The sequence below is a fragment of the Danio rerio genome, chromosome 2, assembly GCF_052040795.2.
Source record: "Danio rerio strain M-AB ecotype USA chromosome 2, GRCz13ab, whole genome shotgun sequence".
Taxonomy (NCBI): Eukaryota; Metazoa; Chordata; class Actinopteri; order Cypriniformes; family Danionidae; genus Danio; species Danio rerio.
Genome location: NC_141022.1, coordinates 44,945,833 through 44,958,629, shown reverse-complemented (window position 1 = coordinate 44,958,629; position 12,797 = coordinate 44,945,833). Strand labels below are relative to the sequence as shown.

At 35.7% G+C, this 12,797-nt stretch overlaps 1 protein-coding gene across 11 annotated transcripts in view; it reads left to right on the top strand.

Annotated features, from left to right (window-relative positions):
- The window catches only part of zgc:110158, a 147,739-nt gene extending 135,219 nt beyond the window's left edge, over positions 1 to 12,520 (top strand). For 2 of the 11 annotated variants that reach the window (NM_001020567.3, NM_001362582.2), the window contains 7 exon segments: positions 570 to 640; positions 3,509 to 3,587; positions 3,676 to 3,704; positions 3,795 to 3,896; positions 6,241 to 7,797; positions 8,026 to 8,194; positions 8,377 to 12,520. In NM_001020567.3, coding sequence (NP_001018403.1) covers positions 570 to 640; positions 3,509 to 3,587; positions 3,676 to 3,704; positions 3,795 to 3,896; positions 6,241 to 6,270 — 311 coding nt within the window. In that variant the 3' untranslated portion in view covers positions 6,271 to 7,797; positions 8,026 to 8,194; positions 8,377 to 12,520. 11 annotated transcript variants of the gene reach the window in all.
- Positions 12,521 to 12,797: the final 277 nt, after the last annotated feature.

Genomic DNA, 12,797 nt, shown 5'->3' with positions numbered 1-12,797 from the left:
ATATGGGTTGCAACTGAAATCTGCAGGAAGGTAGATCTCCAGGAAGAGGGTTGGCCAGCCCTGTTTTACACAACGGATGCCCTTCCAGCTGCAACCCAGTACTGGGAAACACCTATACATTCTTGCATTTACACACACACTCATATTCTAAGGCAAATTTAGTTAATTTAATTCACCTATAGAGCATGTCCATGTATAGCGCACCCTATTTAACACCCTAAACCGAAGCCAATATCACCGCAAGGTTACCTGTGCCTCTTTCTCTGGCAGGAAAACAAAAACATGTGACATCATCGCCATCCCTCCCACTATGTTAATGTAATTCCACTCCACTGTTTGTGATGCGGGAGAGCAGATTATGAGCGTCTCCCTTCTCGTTTCTCTCGCACACACAAGCTATAAATCATTGAAGCGGTACATTTATTATGGTGATTAATCCTGGCCAGCCATGTTCTGTATTGATCTAGTGTGGTGTTGTAGTGCGCTTGGCTATTCCAATATGCTGTGGTCTATTATTTGAGATACGTTTTTTTCTTTGGAGTTAACAGTGGCTTTCTGTTCTTTTGTAGACTCCACAAACTCCAGTGAAAATATCTACACTATGATGAACCCTATTGGACCGGGAGGGAACAGACCCAATGTATGTTTTACCTTGAGCTTTGCTATGTTTAATTTTTCAGGTGTTCTGAAAATACTATTTGGAAGTGGTAAGATGTTTCTGAGGGGGAAACAAAGTGTCCTGTGTTTGGATTTATTTGTTCGGAAATGCAGTAAAAACAGTAATATTGTGAAAGATTTTTCTTTTTTACTATTTAATAGTTGTTTTCTGTTTTAATTAATATAATTTATTATTATAATGGCTGAAAAGTCTTCAGTGTCATGTCATCTCAACAAACATTTTTTATCACTGTTGAAAATGTAAAAAAAAGTCACTACAGAGCATTAATTTAAAATATAAGTATTTTGTTTTGACTGTGAATTTTGTTTAATGTATACTTTATACTATATCTATATATAAAACGTTGCAATAGGTTAATTGCAAGAAGCTGCGAGTGATATGAAATATATATGTATTATTTAATTTCCCCCGCCCAGAGCTATCATAGTCTTACTAGCCAATTGAGTGAGCATTCTGCCCAGATAGATTTGTGACCGAACTATGCGGAAGACCCACAATAAAAAGAGAAGAAAACAAACAGGAAAGTGCGGACAGATTGGATGATGGTGTCTGCTGCTTTAGAAGCATTAATAAACAAATTAATATCAAAGAAAAACAGCATGTCGGTAATATGGGAATATTTTGCTTTCAAAGTCACAAAAACAGGTCATTTGTAAGAGCTGTCGCAGAATTGTTGCCACGGCTTACAGATTATTGAGCTAAAGCTTGACTACAAAATTAAATCTACATCCAATTGAAGTCAGATTTAATAATTTTTTGAATTTTCAGTATGTCTGATAATATTGTTTCTTCTGGAGAAAGTCTTATTTATTGTATTTTGGCTAGAATAAAAGCAGTTTTAAATTTTTTAAATACCATTTTACGGACAAAATTATTATCCCCTTTAAGCTAAATTTTTTTCCTACAGAACAAACCATCATTATACAATAATTTGCCTAATTACCCTAACCTGCGTAGTTAACCTAATTAACCTAGTTAAGCCTTTAAATGTCATTTTAAGATTTATAGAAGTGTCTTAAAAATATCTAGTCAAATATTATTTACTGTCACATTAAAAATTAGTTTTTTAAGTTTTTAAAACGATTATGTTCAGAAATGTGTTGAAAAAATCTTCTCTCCGTTAAACTGAAATTGGGGGAAAAAATAAAGAGGAGGGCTAATAATTCTGACTTTAACTGTATATATAAATAGATGGTTTTACTAACGGTGTTACTTTTTTCAGTAACAAGTAATCAATTGAATTACTCTTTTCCCCGTTACAGTGCCACTGCTGTTACTGACAATAAAATGCACATTACTATAATCGAGAACACTAAAGCGGTTTTCATAAGAGCAGCGTCTCTCTCCAGCCATAGGACCTCTCTTTCTGGGGCTGGGGTGGGAAACATAACCAACCGGTGATAATGATTGGTGTATCTGTTGATGTAGTGTAACTGAGAAGATGATGATTGGTTTAAATAGAATACATTTCCATCATTTGCCAATCGGAGACAGAGTAGGATGGGCATTAACACACACACACCAGTGACCAGGAGTCAGAATAATGGAAAATCCAACAAATTCAATGGTAGTGTTTTCAAATGGTAAATATAAGCACTACTTTTCCATAGTTGAGGTGAAAGGCAAGAATTTTTATGTATGGTGCAACTTGTGTGTCGGTGACAAGAATTCTATTCAAATTAAGCACCTCACGTCGTTACATTAGTGGCTACACAGGTGATAACTGCTACGAAAGGATGAGACAAAGCCACGTCATTAAATTAACTAAAACTTGACTTTTCTCCACTGCTCTCCATCACTTATTACTCAGACAAAATTAAACAAAATAATGTCTTTAAGTTCTAAACCATCTATTGTCTTTTATTGTGCTTAACTATAGTAATGATACTATTTATAATATGTTGAATTTGATAGTTGTCTTTCACATTGTTTCACAACAACATTAAAATAGTGTAGATTAGTGTACAATATTTCATATTTAAGTTTTTTTTAAGTAACACAATAGTTACTTTCCATGGTAGTTTTATAATCATTATATTATATTAATTATATTATATTAATTATATTATATTATATTATATTATATTATATTATATTATATTATCATAATTATGTAACTCAGTTACTAACTCTGAAGTTAACTATAACTAATTACTATTTTAAAGGAACATGCCCAACAGTATATATTATTAATATTATTGAATGTTTTTAATGAGCAAAAAACTGTCAGTCATACAGTCACATATATATCACTGACTGTTTTTGACACATCTAATGTATTTGCAAATTCACAGCTAAAGTTTGATTTCCAGACATGTTATGTATGATTTATTATACAACTCTTTTGACTACTTGATTCTGGTTAATTGTAACATTTAGCAGTCAAACATTTGTGTATTATCTCTAGCTGTGCTCTTTTCTGTAGTGCTAGCTCTCACATCACATCATGGTCTCTTTCTCCTTACATAATGCTGCAATTTGAACTCGAATCAATATTTAATGTCCAGTTATTTATTTATCTGCCAAGGAGTCATATAGTAAGTTTCATAATGTTCCGTCAGAGATAAAACCCTGGGATACAAAAGAACCCCCCTTAGTGTGATTTAAGACCTGTCTGGATTTGTTTGTAATAAAGTGATGCCTGATTGTACATTATGCTTTACTTGTATTAATCCTAGATGTCACATTATGATCATTGTTTTCATATAAACAAATGCCCTTGGATGAATCAAAGGGGACTTTTTACTCTTTTAAATTGTATTGCATAATGGTCTGAAATGACTAGATGTGGCGTGGTTGGTTGAATAAGATTGTTTTTATGTTTCTTAGTTCCCTATGGGTCCTGGTCCAGATGGCCCAATGGGCGGCATGGGTGGCATGGAACCTCATCATATGAACGGATCGTTAGGTAAGCGTTAAATCCACATTTCGCTACATCATAATAATACTTTATATAATCATACACCTATATACTGAATTTATTTGATCTATTTCAGGCTCTGGTGACATGGATGGGTTGCCAAAGGTAAGAAAGGTTTACATAGTCAGCATTAATTTATGTATGTTTTCACATTTTATCCTCAATTGTCTTATCCTCACATTGCTTTTGCTGCAGAACTCGCCCAACAACATGGCAGGCATGAACAACCCACCCGGCACACCGCGGGATGACGGAGAAATGGGAGGCAACTTCCTCAACCCATTCCAAAGTGAAAGTGTGAGTAAATTCTGACCCGATCCCAGAGACCTGCCGTTCCCTTCACCTTCCAACCATATACACTACTGTTCAAACATTTGGGGTCACTCCATGCTTGAATACTTAAACGTCCCATGGAAATAAAATACATTTTTTAGATGTTAGTTTTAGGATATCTATTAGCTAGTGCGCTCCAAAACAATACCAAAAGTTGCGTTTCGAAAATATAAGTCTGCTTTAAACATGCAAAGCTTGTGTTTTGTCACTTCTGACTAAAATAGATCAATGATTTTTTTTCACGGTACCCCTTTAGTTTCTCATCAACTCTTGACCTATCAAAAGCTCTCTAGTATTTGGCATGCCCCGCCCCCTTCAACACACTTTTCATTTGATGCACTTGAGCTCAAACACTCTCACTGGCAGAGCTGTGATAAAAATTAAACGCCATTGGCTGTTTTTTTTAAAGGGGAGGAGCTACTCTATGTCCCGCCCTCTTGTCATTTTTCAGTAGAGATTACATCAAACATTGAATCAAAAATGCGTATTTCAATGCACTTCACGGGAACTTTAATCAGGAAAGGACACGTAAATTGATCAGCATTAGAAGTAAAAACTTTTATTGCCTTTCTCCACATTACTTTATACTTGTTTATTTGAAGCTAAGCAGATAAATATTAATTCTGTGTACTTTTCATCAAAAGTTTTTAGATTAAACATGGGTTTTTAATCAAAAGAGGAAATAGTTATTAACACTTTTGAGATCAGATTAGCTCTGTCGCCCCACAGCAAAAAGGTCTCTGGTCACTGGAGTCCCAGCCGGACCAGTTGGCATTTCTGTGTGGAGTTTGCATGTTCTCCCCATGTTCGTGTGAGTTTCCTCCGGGTGCTCCAGTTTCCCCTTCAGTCCAAAGGCATGCGGTACTGGTGAATTGGGTAAACAAAATTGGCCGCAGTGTTTGAGTGCAAATGTGAATGTGAGATTGTATGAGTATTTCCCAGTACTGAGTTGCGGCTGGAAGGGCATTCGCTGCATAAAACTTATGCTGGAATAGTTGGCAGTTCATTCTGCTGTGGCGACCCCTGATAAATAAGGGACTATTCATTAATAAAATTCATCAAAAAAGTTATGTTAAAAAAAATAAAGCATATGCAAAAACCCCAACAGGAAATTCAAGACTCATGATTTACAAAAAGCTTGTTTGGCATGCTGTCCCGGGAGAGGGCCCTAATTACATTTTTCTTGCAGTAACTGTAGCAAATTTTGGTTACAATTATTTTGTAATAAAAATTATGTAACAATCACGTTCAACTTTCTGTGTTTTTAATCTTGGCTTCCACTAAAAAAAAAAAAAAAAAAAAAAATATATATATATATATATATATATATATATATATATATATATATATATATTAAATATAAATAGTACATCTCCTACAGACCCCAAATCTTTGAGCAGTGGTGTAGATCTGCCCAGCAGGCACTCAGAAGGCCCCATCTAGTGGACATAAAATGTATAACAGACCAGAACATCAAATATGTACAGTATATAAAAAAAGAGAGAGATTGAAAAACATTTGATTTGTAAGTGTTAATGATTCAGTCCAAGAGTGAGTGCTGGAATGGCTTTTATTATAAAAGACCAGCAGTTTTCCGGAAAGACACTTAGGTCTTTTATCTTGAAGTTGTCTGTCTTGGTTTACTGCTTTGTCGACAAAATCATGCATCTTGCTGTATTTTGAGATTTTACATGGACATCAGTAATCAAATTAATTGTCTTAATTTAAATAAGACAATAAGTTTATATGAGTTACTTTTTGAATGTTCCTTTCATGATCCCGTTTTACATAGATTAATGTCATTGCGTCACTGCGCTTTCCACATTTCCTCTGGAGTTTCATGTAATTTTGGGTGTTTAATTTTTAATTTGTCGACTTTAATTGCAGTTTGGCACGTTCACTTTCATTCATGATTATTTTATGCAGAAAAAGCGAGTTTGAACTGCTGGAAATGTGTAGTTTTATTGTAATTTGATATTGGCACGCCGTATGGGAGAAAAAAACTCTGCATGTCAGGATGCACGTGTCTGTTGTCCTTCATTGACTCTTTAGGTCAAAGAATAGTGTCAATCAGCCGTGTGTGAATAGTCTATCCTGTCGACTATCGATTATGATCTTAATGGCATTAAATGAATAAAAAAAATCGCTGTTTACATGGTAGAATCTTGATCAGAGTATTGTCTTAATCATAGTAAATGGGATTATTGGTGTCCATGTCAACATACTCAGTGATGACACAACCATCTTGTATTTGCTCTGTGTGGAGTTCTCACCTCCCTCTATATACCCTCCCTTTCTCTCTTTCCAGTATTCACCCAACATGACGATGAGTGTGTGATTTCGTCTGATATCATTTTATTTGGGCTTTTCTTTTTCGTTTCGTTTTCAAACCTCCTCCGACTGCCCCCATTCCTTTTTAACCTCGCCCCCTCTCGCCACCCGACCCCCGGCACCCTCTGCCCATCGGATCTCTGGCCTTTTCTGCACAGCCTTCTGGGACGTCCCATGAGCAGAGGACTCACATGAAAGTGGCCCATCCCGGCTTGTGCAAAATGGCCAGCGGCAACAGGAAACAGCCCCAGAGCCACAGGAAGAGCTTGTTGACTGAATCTCCCTGCCTCCCGGACTTCCTCCCTAGTTCAGGACACTAACAGGGCTGAACACACACAGGAAGGCAGGTGTATGTGTGTGTGTATGTGTGTGTGTGTGTATATGTGTGTGTATGTTTGAGCAGTTTCACCGGGCTGCTCGCTGTATGATCTTTACGAACTCACTCCACTTTTTTTGATTCATTTTTTTTTAAATCTTGAGCGGATGCAGTCGTTTTTACAGTGGGAAATATCTGCACCTTTTTTTCCTCCATTTTATCGTGTAAATGCAAGAGGAAGCTCGTCACGTTGGGTTCGGCAATGAACTTTTTCATTATTCTGTGTATGTATTGTATTATTATCAATTGATGATTTAATTTTTATTTGAATAATATTGTAATGATGATTATTGGTTAGGTTTTGATTGTTTTTTTCTGAAAGGGGCACATTGTATGTAAACCATAAATTTGACAGAAAAAGCACACATCCATAATGCACAAAAACGTGTCATGGCTTCTGCTGGAAGTCTGCGCTACGTTTTGTGTTTGCTGTGAAATCTTACCTCCCGCTGATTAAAAAGGTATCTTTTATTCTATGTCTGTGTACAGGAAATGTACAGTAGTTTTATTGTCGCTGTTGAGTAAAAACCAGCAGTGACTTTAACCTCTTCAGACCAGCCTGCGTCTCAAAAAAACAAACAAACACGTTTTCCAGTCTAAAACAATCTGTCGACAGGAAGTGATGTCATACTAGAGTCGAAAACGTGGAGTAGATCTTGTCTGCGGACTGCAAAGTGGAAGCATAACATGAAGGGGCATAACTTGTAGTAAGTTAAAGGTGTAACTTGAAGTTATTAAGACCCAAATGTCAAAACTGTTATCGGCCAGATGGCGCTTTACATCAGTTATTAATGTCTACACCTACTCCCCACCTAAACCCAACAATCAGAGTTATTAACGTCTACACCCTCCCCAAACCTAAACCCAACCATCATGATTATTAACATCTACACCTAGCCCAACCCATAACCCAACCATCATTGTTATTGACGTCTACACCATCCCCAACTCTAAACCCAACCATCATCAATATTAACGTCTACCCCTCCCCAAACCTAAACCCAACCATCAGTTATTAACGTCTACACCTACCCCAACACTTAACCCAACCATCACAGCTATTAATGTTTACACCTTTCAAAAACTTAAACCCAACCATCATCATTATTCATGTCTACACCTCTCCCAAACCTAAACCCAACCATCATCATTATTAACATCTACACCTAGCCCAACCCATAACCCAACCATCATTGTTATTGACGTCTACACCATCCCCAACTCTAAACCCAACCATCATCAATATTAACGTCTACCCCTCCCCAAACCTAAACCCAACCATCAAGTTATTAACGTCTACACCTACCCCAACACTTAACCCAACCATCACAGCTATTAATGTTTACACCTTTCAAAAACTTAAACCCAACCATCATCATTATTCATGTCTACACCTCTCCCAAACCTAAACCCAACCATCATCATTATTAACATCTACACCTAGCCCAACCCATAACCCAACCATCATTGTTATTGACGTCTACACCATCCCCAACTCTAAACCCAACCATCATCAATATTAACGTCTACCCCTCCCCAAACCTAAACCCAACCATCAAGTTATTAACATCTACACCTACCCCAACACTTAACCCAACCATCACAGCTATTAATGTTTACACCTTTCAAAAACTTAAACCCAACCATCATCATTATTCATGTCTACACCTCTCCCAAACCTAAACCCAGCCATCATCGTTATTAACGTCTCTACCTCCCCAACCCTAAATCAAACTGTCATCGTTATTAATGTCTACACCTTCCGCAAACCAAAACCCAACCATCATGGTTATTAAAGTCTACACCTCCCCAAACCTAAACCCAACCATCATAGCGAGTTAAGAGACTTTCATACTTGAATCACTCGCCATTGTACTGTTATTTGCAACAACAGGGGGCGACGCCGAGTAGGCTAACTGTCATGACAAAACGGATGAAGAAGTCAGTGAGTTGCATGGTGGAGTTGCTAAATGACTGAATATGAAAATAAATATTAAATGACTTGGTTGTGGATGAATTTGCAGAAAACTCATGAAAATATTTGGAGAAAAGGTTCTCTTATAAGCATTTCCGCCATCTTGCCAACAACTCGTTGTGACATCTTGCATGGTTCAACTGGATCTCGATAACTGCAAGTTAGGCCTCTATCTTACTACAAAATACGCCCCTTCATGTTACGCCCCTGAATAGCTATTCGCAGACAGATGAGAACATGCTGTTATACATTGAACTAGTCCTAAACTTGACTCAAACACAGACTTGCCGCGATCGCAACTTATTTATTCGTTGTTTTTATTCATGAATGGATTTCTTGTGCACAACGTCTCGCATGCGACCCATCAGGACATACTGTACACATGTAAATATGCCAGTCTGAGATACCTCTTGAAAGATTTGTATCGTTCTGTTCCTCATGCTATTCCTTCTGCATGAATCTGAACAGGGGCGCTTCTAGTCACATGACATTTCAACTGAGGTTCCTGTTGACCCGGTGCTCATCATACTGGATATAGTTTCAGGTGTTGAAATGGAGTCCACCTCCTAAAGCACATTTTGTTAATTACGTGTTCTATATTACACCAAAAACAATAGATAGCAGCGCTTTTTAAATGGTGATGGGTCAGTAATGTGGAGTACTGTTTGAGAGCTGCATATTCCTGACAACCAGTGTTTTATAATATGCATTTCATATGACTATGTGTTGCGTATTCTAAACGTATGGAGTGTGCAAAAATGAAAATTCCGTCATCATTATTTTCCATTGCAATTTTTGTTTATACAGTGGGAATGGAAGATATTGATGATGACTTTACAGCATGTCCTAACAACATGTGATAAAAGCTATTTTTACCATGTTAAAATGAGTTTTTGTCCTAACCATCTGCGAAGGCAAATTTATTTCTATGTATAGTAGTTTCTATTTCTGTGACGTCGCCACAGGAACAACAGCATAAACTACTATGAAAATGATCACCTCAGGTGCAGGTTATGGGCTTTATTCAATGTTAAATAACACCAGTATGAGTCTAAATGCGACAACAGACAGTTTACCTCCGATTTTAAAATAAAATAACTAGCAAACTCATAAACTTAAACGTTAGAGCTCTAACTTAGTGCAAGCCAACAACATCAATCGCTCAGCATGCACTTTAATAATGTTCATGAGGTTTAATATGTATTAATTCTATTATAAACCTGTCCTTTTTTAATGGCAGTGCACTATTCTGTGCTTCTGAATGGCTGGTATTTAAATGTTTCTGTTGTTTCGTGACAAACTTTTTGTCGCTGGAATCTTGTCACTTCACATGTTGTTAGGACACGATGTTATGATGCTAAATCTAATGAAATTAAGCAAATTCCAGACACATTCTTGATGATCTTGTTTAATAAGATATTTTATAGAATGTTGAAAGTCAGTGGGAACCAAAACTATGGACATCAACATTCTTCAAAGTATCTTATTTTATGTTTTAAAAAAAGTCATACAGATTTGGAGATTAAATGATGACAGAATTTTTTTTTTTTTTTTGTCTGTGGACTATCTTATAAACAAGATATTTTATAGAATTTTGAAAGCCAGTGAGAACCAAAACTTTGTACATCAACATTCTTCAAAGTATCTTATTTTATGTTTTTGAGGACAAAATGCATGCAAATTTAAAATTACAAAAGGAAGATTAAACAATGACCAATCTTTTTCTTTCATTGGATTATCTTATTAAACAAGGTATTTTATAGTGTTGAATGACAGTGGGAACCAAAACTTTGTATATTTACATTCTTCAAAGTATCTTATCATATGTTCTAGAGAAGAAAAAAAAAAGTCAATTTTGGAATTACACAAGGAAGATTAAACAATGGCAGAATTTTTATTTTTCAGTGGGCTATCCTAGTAAACAATATATTGTATTGAATGTTGAAAGTCAATGGGAACCAAAACTTTGTATATCAACATTCTTCAAAGTGTCTTATTTTGTTCTAAAGAAAAAAAGTGTCATACAGATTTGGAGATTAAACGATGACAGAGTTTTTCTTTTTCAGTGGACTATCTTATTAAACAAGGTATTTTATAGAATATTAAAAGTCAGAAGAAACCAAAACTATGAACATCAACATGCTTCAAAATATCTTATTTTATGTTCTAGCGGGAAAAAAGTCGTGCAAATGTGGAATTACACAAGGAAGAATAAACGATGGCAGAACTTTTTATTTTGAGTGGAATATCCTTGTAAACAAGATATTTTATAAAATGTTGAAAGTCAATGGGAACCAAAACTCTGGACATCAACATTCTTCAAAGCATCTTACTTTATGTTCTAAAGAAGAAAATTTCATCCAGATTTGGAGATTAAACCATGACAGAATTTTTATTTTTGGGTGGACCATACTAGTAAACAAGATATTTTATAAAATGTTGAAAGTCAATGGTAACCAAAACTATGGACATCAACATGTTTCAAAGTATCTTATTTTATGTTCTAAACAAAAAAAAAAAAATGCATTAAAAGATGACAGCATTTTTGTTTTTCAGTGCACTATCCCTTTAAACAAAATGTGTTTTTGGAAATCTCCATGAAATGGTTATTAGAGGGTCAAAAGGAACCGGTAAATATCAGAGCTAATTGCTAAAATCCTCCTGCTGATTACATAAACACACACACACACACACACACACACACACACACACACACAGCACCTATTTTTAAGTTCTCCACATCTCGACGACACGATGTACACAGAGTCACACATTTATACAGCGTCTATCTTATTTTATTACTTTGTTTGTTTGTAAATACTGTAAAATGCATTTTGATATCATTGACATGTTTTGATATTTCAGTCACTACCAATGAATACTACGAGATATTGGGGTTACGCGAAAAAAAAAGGCAAAAAATATATATGTAAAGCAAAAGAACCCGTGTTTGTAGTTAAAAGAGTCGCCATTCTCTGTCCTTGACTCTGTTCCACTGTACAGATGTACTAAATCATGCAAATGTAAAGATTTTTGTCAGCCTCTACTTAGTAAAATGACGTCATGTTTTCGGAGAACAGGAAAGTAAGCGGTACCGTTCGCTCCACAGGAGGATGTTTATGCGGAGGGCGAAAGCCTCACGATGCTTTCCTCACTTTGCACTTTCCAAACAGCAGCCCGCATTTTAATGTATATGGACATACAAGAACACAGCAAGTCGTCTCTTCGTGTGCTAAAGGGACCACGCATCGCAGACTTTACTATGAAGGATTTTTATCTATTTAAATTTTAAAAAACAAACAAACAAACAAAAAAAAAAAAGCTTGGAGGAAGGATGTTTAAAAAAATAAATAAATAACGGAGGGTTGTGTCCTTCCTGTTCTCTTGAGATAGTGTTTTATAGGTTGCGGTCTCTTCTCCTCGGCCAGTCCTCTGTATGTAAACCACTCACGTTGTTGGCCATTTCTGTAATTCTATTGTGACGCTGTACGATACTGTAATATTAGCGTGGAGATGAGGTGCGGAACAAGAAAGAAAAAAAAACTCCTTCACCGATGTTCTTTCTGCCGAACGAAATACAGTATTGAGTATAAAGCAGTCTGTCTCCTGGGTTTGCTTTGTATTTCATGTTTAGGGTAGTTTGGATCCTTGTCTTAGGGACTCTTTCTGTCTTGTGTAGTAAATTAAGATGTTCTTTGTATGTTTCTTTATATTGTAAAGTTTCTTTTAGATTTCAAAGTTGCTTAAAAAATGAAAAAACAAAAAGTGCTTCGATAATGTATTTTTTTCTCTCTCTTTCTCTTTGGTTTCTTTTTCATGAAGTTGTTGCATATTTTATTTTGCTTGTCCCTTTGTTGTAGATACAAATTTAAGACTAATAAAATAACATAACCCCTTTTACCAAGACTTCCTGCTCTCCCAGCTCTTAATTTATTATTAAAATTATCCATTTTGAACATGCCTGTGCTCCTCCTGTGAGTACTGTTCACGTCACCTTCTGTGGTTCACTGTTTTCATATTTTATTATTTTTCTTGTGCATGTCTATGAAAGAAGTCACTTATTCTGCATTTAGTTGATCAAAAATAAAGTAAACACAGTAATATTATTAAATGCTGTAGTAACATTTAACAATATTATTATTTATTATTCATATTTATTTATGCTTACTCTGCATTTAGTTGA